At 35.9% G+C, this 12784-nt stretch overlaps 1 protein-coding gene across 41 annotated transcripts in view; it reads left to right on the forward strand.

Annotated features, from left to right (window-relative positions):
• The window catches only part of TENM3 (teneurin transmembrane protein 3), a 1314794-nt gene that overhangs the window by 1167006 nt on the left and 135004 nt on the right, over positions 1 to 12784 (forward strand). For all 41 annotated transcript variants that reach the window (XM_064652558.1, XM_064652559.1, XM_064652557.1 and 38 more), the window contains one exon: positions 9317 to 9554. In XM_064652558.1, coding sequence (XP_064508628.1) covers positions 9317 to 9554 — 238 coding nt within the window. The remainder of the gene's footprint in view (positions 1 to 9316; positions 9555 to 12784) is intronic.

Raw genomic sequence — 12784 nt, forward strand, 5'->3', positions numbered from 1 at the left:
TACATACTCTGCATCATTTTACCTGTGTTTTACAGGCAGGTTTTGGCTATATACTCAAAGATTTTTCAGGTTAATTCCATTTCCCTGTCAGCATTTTGAAAAGCTGGATTCTTTTTTTCTTTCTGTAAAACCTCTTTTGGCTGGACTTCTCCATGTTTGCTTCAAGTTTTGTTTTCTTTCAATGAAAACCTGAATTCTCTGTATAAAGAACTATCCTTCAGTTTGTGATCTGAAAACATACTTCCCCAGTGATTTTCGTGAGTGTCTGAAGCTAGGAATAATTGTGTAACTTTCTCACTTCTGGCTCTAAATAAGGATGAAAGGTGATTTCATTTATGAAGATGCAGAAAGTCTATTCTGAATAGAAGCAACTGTGACTTTAAGTGAAGCCTGTGGTCTTGGTGATCCCCAGCCTCAGGGAGCATTGTTCTTGGGAGACTGCTATCCCCCAGTGGGAAAAAAGACCACAGTCCTGCAAAATATATGAATCCCACTGTGGTGAAGCCATGCCAGGAGCACACAAATGAAGGCTGCGTTGTTATATTTGGAATCTCTGCATAATGTAAGCTGAGTGTCATTTTTGTGTCTCAAGTGAGCAAGCTTTTGTCATTTCTCACAGTGTGATAGCAACTTTTCCCAGTTAGATCTCCAGGTAAATTGTTGGAAATAAGTCAGTGACGTTTTACCAATGAAGGATTTTGTTTGGATTCATAGACCTCAAGTCCTAAAAAGAGAATATAAATAATGTCTATTAGTATCCTTGCTGACTACTGTGTGGGTTAGGCTTGGGTGGAATGATATGGCATTTGTGTAATACAACAGCAGGATTGTAAGTACACTATTGCTTCTTATTCTTTCTGTGTGCATAGTTACCATAATGTGTTTTATGTTATCTTTTTTATTTCTTTCTCTTGTAAAGCAAAATCGTAAGTATTTACCCCATCAGGTAAAATTCCAATTTATTTTAGCAGTGTTTCTGTATTTTTCTCTTTTCCTCTTTCTTCTTAAATCTCTCTGGGGTTAAAGAGGCCGCTGTTAGGAAAGTTGTTGGTGAACTAGTTCCACTATAGCTTTTTTCACTGAAGCTCAGGTTCAGCTTTCATAAGATGATTAAGCTTCCATAACTCAGTTGAAAACTGGCAAAGTGCACCTTACTTTGTTACTTAAAATGTCTGCCTTATGGATGGCAGCAGCATCATTGGTTTTCTTTGATACAGATGAATCTGTTTTCCCAACCTGAGCTCTTTCACCCCGTATGCTTTTGTAACTACCGTCGTTAGCCAGGCCCTTATATAGCACTGGACAAGAACACATTATCACTATATGGTATTTAAATTAAGCAGATTTTGCCTGCCATAGTATTAACCACATGTTACATATGTACTAAAGGGGTTAATGGACTGGTTGCAGGCTGGACGTGTCTATGTTGGAATACTTTGACAATCAATTCCAGCTAATGGAAAAAAATGCTTTAAAAGTGAGCTGGTTCAGTTCCCACAGTGAACAACAGAGTTGAAACAACATTTAATAAACCTTTAAGAAGTAAATCTTGCAGTTTTTCCTTTCACCACCGTCTGAGGAAGAAATGTCCTCTTTCTTCTCAATGGACAGTATTTATTCCTGCAGTGTATTTGCCGTACTCTCTTAGGTATCAAGAGAAAGCTCTTTATGTTTTTGGACAAAAAAATTTTAAAAATATATTCTGTTCATGTGTCCTCTAAGACTTAGGTTTTTTTGACTTTGCACTTTTTTTTTTTTAACAGCAGGTTGACCAAAAATAGCCAATCGTAAGATTCCTTCTCAACTGTCCCTAACTGTCTGGTTCCCAGAAAACTGAAAAAGTTTTAACTATCCGCATCTTGTTTTACGAAGATGGATGCTGCAAATTAAGATCTTTGTTGTACTTGGATTACAGGGGAATGTTGCATCTTCTGATTTAGCTGTGTGCCACATTCATTTTAAAAATTAGGGCACTTAGAAGATTTGACAAACGTAACCTTTTACTTGTGAAAATAATATTGTTTTGTTTTGTTTTGTTTGGAGTTTTGGTGTTTTTTACTTCAGAGTTCTCAGGCAGAGTTGAGGGCTTGCAATAATATTTTTGCTTTGCTAATTAAGACAATTATATACAGATTTAAATTAAGGAAAAGGGGTTTTTTCTATTGATAAACCTCGCTGAAAAATCCGAAGTTTATTTTTCATTCAAGAATTGGCATAATTTTAAATGCAAGGCATATTTGTTGTGAACCATGAACAGTCTTTACGAAACCTGAAGAAGATTTGTGAAAACAGCCTGTGATAAAAATCACACATGCTTCATAAAACACTACTGGATAGATATCACTTGCACCATTAAGAACTAAACGACAAAGGATGTAATTTCAGTTCTGGCATGCAATATTAATCGAAAGGCTTTAAAGCATCTTGTTGATAGGAACTATGACAAAATGATGTTGAAGAATTACAAAATAGAGACATCTATCTTAATCAGATTTTCAAAGTAAATGCCATAAAATAGAAAGTTATATTATCTATCTTCACAGGGTCACATATCATATAGAGTATAGCTTTTTAGCTTGTTTATTCTGAAAACATCAGGGAGAAAATATTCTGCCTTTGAAGTAAGTTTGAAGCTCACTTCATATACTTTTACAAAGTTTTTTGTGACTAGATTAGTAACTGGTGGTTTCTATTTCTGCAGTAAGATTTCTAAGACATTATGGAGAACTGAATTATAAAACAGAGCTGAGAATGCTCAGGTATTATCAGTATGACATTGTTGAGGGGAAATACTATGCTCAGTGGATGTGAAATAGAAAGGCAATGCTACAAGTGTACCTTTAACGGGAAATATAACACTCCTGTAGACAGCACAACTGAAAAACATTGGTAAAAGTATTTTTTCTTCAGTTCTTAAAGCCTGCATTTTTTGTGCGTGACTTGTTTCTTTGTCTTTGTGTGTATCATCATCATGACTGGGCTTCGCGAACGAAGACTTGGGAAGGGCTCTACCCACATTTGCTACAAGCGCGTTGGTGGCTAAAGAGGCCAATGCGAGATAGACAAGTCCAGTTGCAAAAGGCACAGCAGAAAGACTCCTTGGTTGGTATCAGCAAGGCATGATTCTTTCTGCGTTCTTCGTGTGTATATTTAACTGGTAAAGAGCAGCATCCTTATAGGGTGTGGGAAATTGTCAACGTGTACTTTGTAGTACATCTGGTTTTAGGCAGATAACTTGCTACATGTGAACAATGGGATCATTTTGAGTTTCTCCACAATCCAATAAGTCTTTCCTCCCTTTCTGAGCAGAAGTCTTTATTTCTCTTTAAACAGTAAAAGAATGTTGATATTTAATGGAAAATGTGTCATGTGAATAATAAAATTCAGGTTTTCTTCATTATTTCTACAAAACTTAGGATCATAAGCAAAGCAATGCAATCTTTCAGAGCATATCCTGCATTAAATTCACTGGTAGTTTCTCACTCCTGGGTAGCTTGACAGATTGTTAGACCCTACAGGTAGTGTACTGATGAGACAAACATTGGCCCACTTTGATCAAGCTGCTTGTATGACTTTTTCCCATTTTATATTACAATAGTATACTCACATGCAAGATGCGTATCTTGATCAAAGTGTCCTTGTCACTTCTCCTCATTCTTGTCAATATGCATCTAACACAGAAGCACAGAGTGCTTCGAGAGGAAGTCAGCAGCAGTGGCTGTGGGTTAATTCTGTTTCCATCTGTATGTCCATTATTTGTAAACCAAGCACAACAGAATGGTGCAAGCTGACAACAAATCGTAGTGAAAGGACTCTCCTGTGGTGGTAGGCACTGTGTCACCTCATTCCTTGAGTTGAGCGTGTGGTTTGGATCGTTAAAGCAGTTTGCAGAGCAAAACCAATTTGGACATGGATAAGATTAAGCAAATATTTGGGATTAAGCACAAAATGGGCACATACAGCAAGATATCTTGGAATACCACTATAGCTTGTAGTAAATGATCAGAAAGGAAACTTTGAGTCTTGTGCGCCTTGGCAGAAATAACTGAAGTGAAGCAGTGCTTCATTCAAAAGACTGATCTGCCTATTTACAAATTAACACGTAAATACACGTGTTTTTTTCTGAACCGATAACCTTCTTTATGTTTTCATTAATTCAAAACAGCTTCTCATGACAGGTGTTCCCAGGGCAGAGACTTCTGGAGTGACTGGTTTTCCTTGCCCACAGAATCGGTGAAGCCCTGGCCATAGTAGTCCAAGTAGCTTGTCTTACCCCTCTGTAAGCAGGCACTTAAAAAAAAGAGCTCCTTTGGGAGCTCTAGGAATAGTTATGCCATAAATACCCACTCTTTTCAATTTGCAGCGATTTCCAAGGTAAATCCCACTTCTGCTTACAGTACTTTGGAGATATGACCATGTGTCAATTAGGTAAAATTTCAAGTCAATCAAAGTGTTTTATGTAGGAAATCAAACCAGTTCTTACGGAAGTTACTTTTGACTGCATGCAATCAAGGGCTAGCAGACCAGGGAGAAGTGACCTGGAAACAAAAAGTTATCTTTTTTGTTACCAGTTTTCTGAAACACTCAGTCTACTCTGGATGCTTACTTATAGTATATATTATGGATATTTCCTTTACCATGGCAGAGACTCTTCTGAAGAGAGAAAAAAAGAAGCAATCTGACTAGAAAGAGTTAAGACTCTCACAGACATGGATATTGAATTACATTTTGTTCACATTTGAAATGTTTATATTATAGTGGGCTTTTGTCATGGAAACTTTTGTCATTTGACCACTTTTGTCATGGAAACTCAAAAGTTCACATTAATTATACACTATTAAAAAGCCTAATCCTTATCAAATGGAAATCACCCCTTTTCCCTAGATGAGTAGCTAGTTGACAGGTCAGTGATCTGTCTGTTATAGAAAGGCTATCATGCAAAATATAAAACAAATTACCTTTTTTCATAGATACTTGGTCTCCTTTTCTCCTTCTGAATTAACCCCTCTGCCCCACGTGACCATAGTTATCATAAATGTCTATCCTTTTCACTTTCATGTATACATTTTTTCTGTGTTCTTTCATATGCTATTCAAATTCTTTAACAATTAAATGATAAAATTAATTAAATGTAAATTACTTTTTGAAAAAAAAAAAGAGAAAAGGGTTTTGTGAAAGGCTACAGAGTTGTATATAATTTACCTCTGCAATTAAAATGGCTGCTTTGCTTCAGTGTGGTTCCCTAGGGTAAATAACAATTTCAAAATGTTTTGAAAAAATCATGTAACTGTAGCAAGACAGCTTTCTACCCGATTTCTTGTGACTTTTCTGAGTTCTGTACATATGTTCACATGCATAATTATCTGATGCTGACGTATGGAGCACATGCCTCAAAAATGTGGGATTTGTTTGTTGCACCTGAAGAACTTGAACACACAGGCTAGTTGCTGGGCCAACTTACATTTGCTTCTTGCTGCAGAAATCTTCTCTTTAAGATTAATGGGATTGCTCTACAGTCATTAAGGTCTAGACCGAACAAGACCGTTTTAATTAAAACTTACCATTTTTAGAGATAAGCCCACCTGTACCCATACCTTATTTTTGGTGTAAATTAGACATTCCCATTTAGATTAAATCAATTACGATGGCATTTAAAATCCAATTTAAAGCAAAGCAACTGTACCTTTCTGCAATAGTTTTAAAGTATTTCAACACAATTGCACTTTATCACATTTGAATGCGCTTTCTTCTTGTTGTGAGGGCCCTGGCCAAGTCCCAGGGCTGCTGATCTTTTCACTAATCAAGGGAAGAACTGTTTCCTGTAGGATTCCCATTTTCCAACAACCTGGTTGATAAAGAGGAAGAAGGAGTTACAGGCTCTTGAGGAAGACACTACAGGAGTAATGTCCAGTGCTGCAGAGCTCATGAAGTATCTATCCATCTGTGTCATGAAGCTCCTACTATGCTTATCAACTCCTTAAGTATGAAAAGCAAAAAACCAGTACTTTTCTGGCTATGATGCTGATTTCCCAGGAGAGCTGTGTGAATCACTTAACATATATGCCTCAGTTTCCCTGCATATGCAGTGAGAATAGTTTCAGTATCACAGGGATGTTGAGAGGCTCATACCATAAAACCAACAGCTTTGTGTGAAAGTTACAGTAATACTGAAAGCTGTTCTTTAGCTATTAACTCCTTAAAAGAGGAGTGAAAAAAGGAAATTCGGCTCCAGCTTAAGAACAGCATTCAAAACATGACTATTGTGATGATTTTATCTTCCTCACAAATCAGTGGTGCAACATTGAAGTTTCTGTTAGAAATTGCGTGGCAATCAGAAAAACTGTGGAGTGGGATAATCTGGCAGGTTGAAGAAAAGATTGGAAGAGCAGTCCTCAGCTATGTCACATTCAGAATGACAGTGTAGGACTGAGGAAATGTAGAGAAATATAGATTTTAACTCTATTGATGTATGGAAGATCTAACTTTTAAGCGCAGTTGTACCCATAGCTCTTGCACAGTTAGAAAAGAAATAAATTATTCCAGATTTTTCAGGCTTTTTTGATTTTGTGGAAGTTGGTTTTTCCCTGCCAGTTGAAGCCACCCTCAGACACTAGAAAATGTCACCTGGCAGCATCCAATGGAGAGAGACAGTGGGCTTTGAGGACATGTGATTTTTGCCAAATTGCACTTGCTATGGTCTTCTGGCTCCCTTCTAGCCTCTCTTAATTTATTTTATATGTTCCTCTGTATGTTCAATGTCAGTAATGTTATAGCAGAAGGGCCTTGTAGGTTCATAGTAAATTTCTGTGGGAATAATCTAAATCCCCAATAGTTGCCTGAGTAGCTGGCTTATGGTCTGGGTAATACAGTTTCACTCTTCCAGCATATTATGAGTGCACTTACTAGATCTATGCATTTACTCAGGCACTCATAAATATCCTTCACAGAATGATATCCATCTTCCTCACTGGTAGGTGGGAAGGTCTGCTGTCTACCTGAGGCAAGCCTGCAGACCCAGGATAGTCCCCTTACTTACACCCTCATTTGGGCAAGAGAACAATGTTAACTAGTCCTCTGCTTTGGTCTTTACCAGAGGATAGTGCATGATCTTTAGCACTGAAAACTATAGACTGAAAAACTGATTTTCAGCTGAGATTGTAAATGAGAAGTTAATGAAGAAGTAGGATGTGAGAATAACGTTTCAGCCAGTAGGAGTTGCAGAGGAGGAGGATTTTGCACTGATCATGGCAACGCTGTCCAAGCAGGCTAGGCACTTAGGAGTCAAAAAGGGGAATAACAAAGAAAATTCAGATCCTGAGAACAATTCAGATTAATTTATTTGATTAAAAATAATGTGAATTACTTAATTCAACTTGTAATTTTTCTCTTGTGTGATTAATCATTTATACATATACATTTACATATACACATGTGTAAATATTTGCATAGACACATGTGCACATATCTATATTTTTATACATGCATGCACCTGTATATTATAAAATGTAAGGCCTCTTTTTACTCTGCACCAGCAGATAAATAGCTTGTAATCTAAATCACATAAAATTTTAAGTAGACCTGGGGAAAATTCTTTGCTAATGTTGGTCTGTTAACTTTCCTTTAGCTGGCTTGTTGAAATTTGGCTTAAAGGCCTTGATAGTGATTGTAATCATATACAGGGACACCCTTTTTTGTGGTGTTGGTGAAGATAAAGTTGATCAGTTGTATCCTACCTGAAAGGTAATTTTTCTTTAACATGTTAGGGATTTGGTGTTGAAAACCTTAATGGCAATGTAAATGCAGTCATTCTTTTTGTAAGAGATTCAGCATTGCCGTTGTTTGTGACAAAAGTCATGTTGACCATGCAAAATCACTGGAAAAAGAGAATGGTGTTCTCAGAAAAAAAATTCTTCCAAAGACGGGGGGTTTTTTTGAGCTTAGCATGTCTATTCCTTAACATTCTCAATTTGTCTTATGTTCACAACCTGGGCAATTACTCACAGTTAAGTGCATTTTATAGTAGTCACCTGTAAGTTATTGGAAACATCTGTTTCAACAGAAATACTGTTCCTGTGTTCTGTGTACCAAGGTATTATTATTGAGTTTGTAACAATTTGCAGTTATAACCAGTTCCAAACAGGGAATTGCTTATGAAAATCAAACAACTAATTTAAAGACTACCTGAAAGCATCTACACTATAAGCAAAGTGTATTTTCTGCTTTGCGTAACACTTGCATTTGTTTTATTAAGTGTGTTCTGCTACATTAGTTTAGGAAATAGGCTGCAATTTGAATTCCATATTGTTAAGTGTTACATGTATAAGTGTCATCAGTCATTGCTAAATCACGATAAATTAAGTGTCTAGAGGTTTCCTTAATTTTTTGTGCATTGTACTGTATGGCAAGGTTTGTCTTCTATTTATCACTTATTTGCCACTGATTTTACAGAACAGATTGTTAAAACCTAATATTGATGGAGGTATTTGATTGCAGGTTTTGCTGTTTGTAGATTTTGGTTTTAAGCTTTATGGGCATTGTGTGCTTTGGTTAAGTCAAATAATATTTCCTTTTGTTTTGATGGCCTGACTCTCTTATCACCTGTGACTTCCTCCAAACTGTAGTTATATTGCATAGTGTGAAATTGGAAAATCTGTTCTGTGTGTGTTCTAATGGATGTGACGGTCATTAAGTATATGAGTCTTCTGACGTTGTAATCAGATGTGAATCAGTCTGTTAAATATCCATGAAGCAACATCTGCTTCACAGAGTGACCTTCTGCTAAAGAATATTTAGCATCTATTAGCAGATCATAGTGCAACTCTGTCTTATTTGAAATGCACTAAACTAGAGTAGTCTACTGCTGTTTAGCAACTAGCTTGTAATAATTTATTGCAGTTAAATAAAGCTTAAAAAACTCCATTAAATAATTATAGGGATTATATGCATCTTGAAAACCTTTGTGTTCTACTGAAATTGCCCATTTAATTTCAGGGTTGGTTTGTTAAAAAAAGCTGAAGTCTAAAGGCACATTAGGGGATCTGTCAGATGCTATTTTCTGTAGGTGTTAATAAAACCAGATTAAAAAAAAAAAACCTGAAACAAATTAAAACCAAAAGCAATTTTACCATCTGTTGTATATTAATTAGGACTTGGTGTATCAAGGGTAAACTTGCTCTTGGAGAATGTCACCGAATGTCTGCTAATAGAATAATATGCAAATATATTAGATGATAGGATTATGTTGAATTTCTCATTCTGTTTGGTTGTAGCAAATGCTGAGATGTTTTTAACGAACTTTAATTTTCTTTCTTCTTAGAACAACCTCCAAATAACCAAGGCCAGTCGACCCTGCAGCCTTTACCACCTTCTCACAAGCAACATTCAGCACAGCATCACCCATCCATCACCTCACTTAACAGAAACTCACTGACAAATAGGAGGAATCAGAGTCCGGCCCCGCCGGCTGCTTTGCCCGCCGAGCTGCAAACCACACCTGAGTCAGTCCAGCTGCAGGACAGCTGGGTCCTTGGCAGTAATGCACCACTGGAAAGCAGGTAATTACTTAGGTACTGCTACAGACTGTGGCACTTCTAAAGAAAACATCTAACTTAATGAAAGTTGACCAGCAGCTAAACTTCCCTTCATTCAGCAAACAAAACTGAAAACTTTTCAGTACTAAAAAATCTGTCCTCTCTAAAATCCACAGTGACTTTCTTCTCCCTTAACATGCCTAGTGCAGAGTAATTGGACTCAGAGAGTATATTAATTTTTCCAGACATGCATTTTCCTTCCTGTTCATAATCTGTGACTTTTGACTGTTGAAAGAAATTTCTTTTCTTGCTTGCCAGATATGTTATGTGTCAAATGTACACTGTCGTACAGATCAGATGTCAAGGAACTTTCAGTAATATTTTGTAACCCCTGTAGTTGGTACCTTTAAAGACATACTTATGTCAGGCTAGGTATTTTTTTACAGATACCTAGGATATGATGAGACAAAAGAACTCAGTTCTGGTGTAATGATAAATTTGTCCTCCCTCTTGATAACTGGCTCGAGGAAAGAAGCAGCTAATACAAAGCGTAACACTAGCTTCTTTAGATGCAGAATGATGTATGATGCAGAATGACCTATAAAAACATGTATAGGAATGATCTATAAAAAATGTATACTGGCACAGAGCTAAATTTACCTACAGTGATTAATTAGTACTCATGTAACAATCAGCACTCATTTTTTATTAACGAAAGCCATAATATTCCAATTTAGTCATCAAACTGAGCATTTATTACTATATTGAAGTTGACAGTAATTCTTGAAAATATTTGTGAAATCCATTCAATTCATTCTTTGAATCCTTTTAAATTATGTTTTGTTGATTTTGACTATTTTAAAACATACACAACCTTAAGATTCTCTTTTAGATAGTTTTTGTCCCCATGAGTGTTTCAGGCAACTCCTCTGTCAGGCTGTTGGGAATGGCTGTTCATTTTCTTAGTTTTCTTGGGCCCTCCTGTATTGCTTATGAGTCATAGACACTGTGGAGTAGCATTCTGCTGAAGAGATTTCACCATCATACTCAAAAAGTTTAGTACATAAAGAAAGAATTTTCTTACAGAACAAGTTTGTAGTGGAAAAAAGATGTTTGATGTTTTCCTTATGCTAATTAATCTTAGATAGACCGGTAATGTCTTCAGTGTTTGCTTCTATTGTAATATATGTGTTTATTGTGTTTATAAAGACATAGGACTTGAATGAGAATGCCACTTCTAACTTAGAGCAAATATTTTTTGCAGAGTAAAGTCTTTTCATTTTTAAATGTTCCTAATGAAAAGCTGAGCATATTTGAGTGTTTGAGTTTTTTAACACTTGTGGATAAACTGAAATGTAAAAATTTCACATAAAAACTGACAGAACCCTGCTACTAGTGTTTCCTATAGTCTCAATTGGTTGGAACTCTGGAGGTGAAGAACCCATCTTGTTTGTCATTGATTTTTCCTTTTTTGGTTATAGTTCCCTACTGAGTGTGATTTTTAGGCTCAGTTTCAACTACGTTAACAACTTTGTAATAGGTCTCTTCCTTCATTCTTTTCTTAGCCTACACATTTATTTACTCTTTGACAATACTTTAGCTTATGCTCATAATCAACTTTTTTTTTTTTCTCCCCTCTCCTTTTTTTTTATCCGTCTTATATGATGGCCATTTAGAGGTGCAGAATGTGAATGTCAGCATATATACACAGTACAGTTATCTTTCTGTCTCTATAGGCTCATACTGGTGATGGGTGGTGTAAAAATGACACACAGCTCCCAGTCATCTATAGCTGGGTAGTGAATTGGCTGGCTTTGTGTATGTGCATGTAGGTGAGAGGGATGTATTTGCAAAGCCTGAGGATGGTTTTAGTCCCTGTCATTCTGCAGTAGTAATGGAAGTGACTTTGAAATATGTATTTCATAATATTGGATTCAGTTGTGTATTTAATAGAATATACTCCAGTTTGGCTCTATTAACAAGAGTTAATACTTTTGTGTAAAGCATTGCTGTTACTGGCAAAATAGATGAACTGTGAGGTAACAGATCAATGATGTCCAACAGAAATTCCAATTTATAATTTATTAAATATAAAAAGACTCTTTGCTTAAAATTTTATGAGGACCTAAAACTGTAACATGGATTATGTGAATGCTTCTTTCATCTTTGATGCTGTCTTTAAATGACAGTGATGTTACTGAGCAGTGGCAGAAATTATCTTCCCTCTGTTTGGGCTCGGTAACATCTACATTAAAAAACAAGCAAGACAGTAAGAAAGTATTTCCTGCAGACTGCAGGACCTTTTTATTGGTCATTTAATGATCTCTACTATTTGACTGTTCCCGAACCTGCTGTTAAGTTAGATTCAGCTATAGAAGCAATATATCTACTATAGAAGCCAGCACTAGAGAACAATATGAACTTTTGAAGAAATCAAAAAACTTTGCATTTTGTTCTTTGAATTACTGATTGGACAGCCGAAGTCATGCAAATATATGACTACTCATCATGTGTCTGAATATGATAAGCTATGATTTAGTAATTACATATTAGAAGGTTTTTTATTATCATTGATCTTTAAGTTTTTATTCTCCTACTTGTTTTAGTAATGATTTCTTGAACATTAGTTACATTCTCAGCTTTGAGTTCTAGTAGGATCTAAATTACTGATATTTAAAAATATTTAGTAAATCCCTTCTTTAAATGCTTTCTCTTAAATATTTGAATGTGCAGAATTTTTCTACTGCACAATCAGTTATGAATGTTAGAGGTGCACAGAGAAAAACTATGTTAGAACTTGTAAATTTTTAGATAAAAATAAGCATCTCTTACAGCATTTCTTGGGTGATATCTCATTAATTTTAGGCACTGAGCGTCTAAGGTCAGTTTGTTGGCAAGGGGAAATTTACATATTCCAGTCAAGGAGTAAATCTCTGAGAATATAATATAACTTTATTCAGAATCTGTGCTAAGATGTCAGTGAATCAAAGAAGAGCTTTGCTTCTCCTTACTTGATTTGCTCTATGAAGTACCTCCTGTTTTAAAAGATGGCTGCATTTTGTATGACGGACTGTGAATTTTTTGTAGAAACTAGCCAAGAAACTAAAATGTCTTTCCTAGTTTGTGCTGGTACTGCTTAGTCTTCTCTTACCGCTTGAAGTAGAGTGGGTAGGAACATTACTATATCCAGTTACTTATCTACTAATTTTACCAAGAAGAAAGAGGGAATTGGTTGAAGAAATACTTAAAGGCTG

This window comes from Pseudopipra pipra, chromosome 4, assembly GCF_036250125.1.
Source record: "Pseudopipra pipra isolate bDixPip1 chromosome 4, bDixPip1.hap1, whole genome shotgun sequence".
NCBI classification, from domain to species: domain Eukaryota; kingdom Metazoa; phylum Chordata; class Aves; order Passeriformes; family Pipridae; genus Pseudopipra; species Pseudopipra pipra.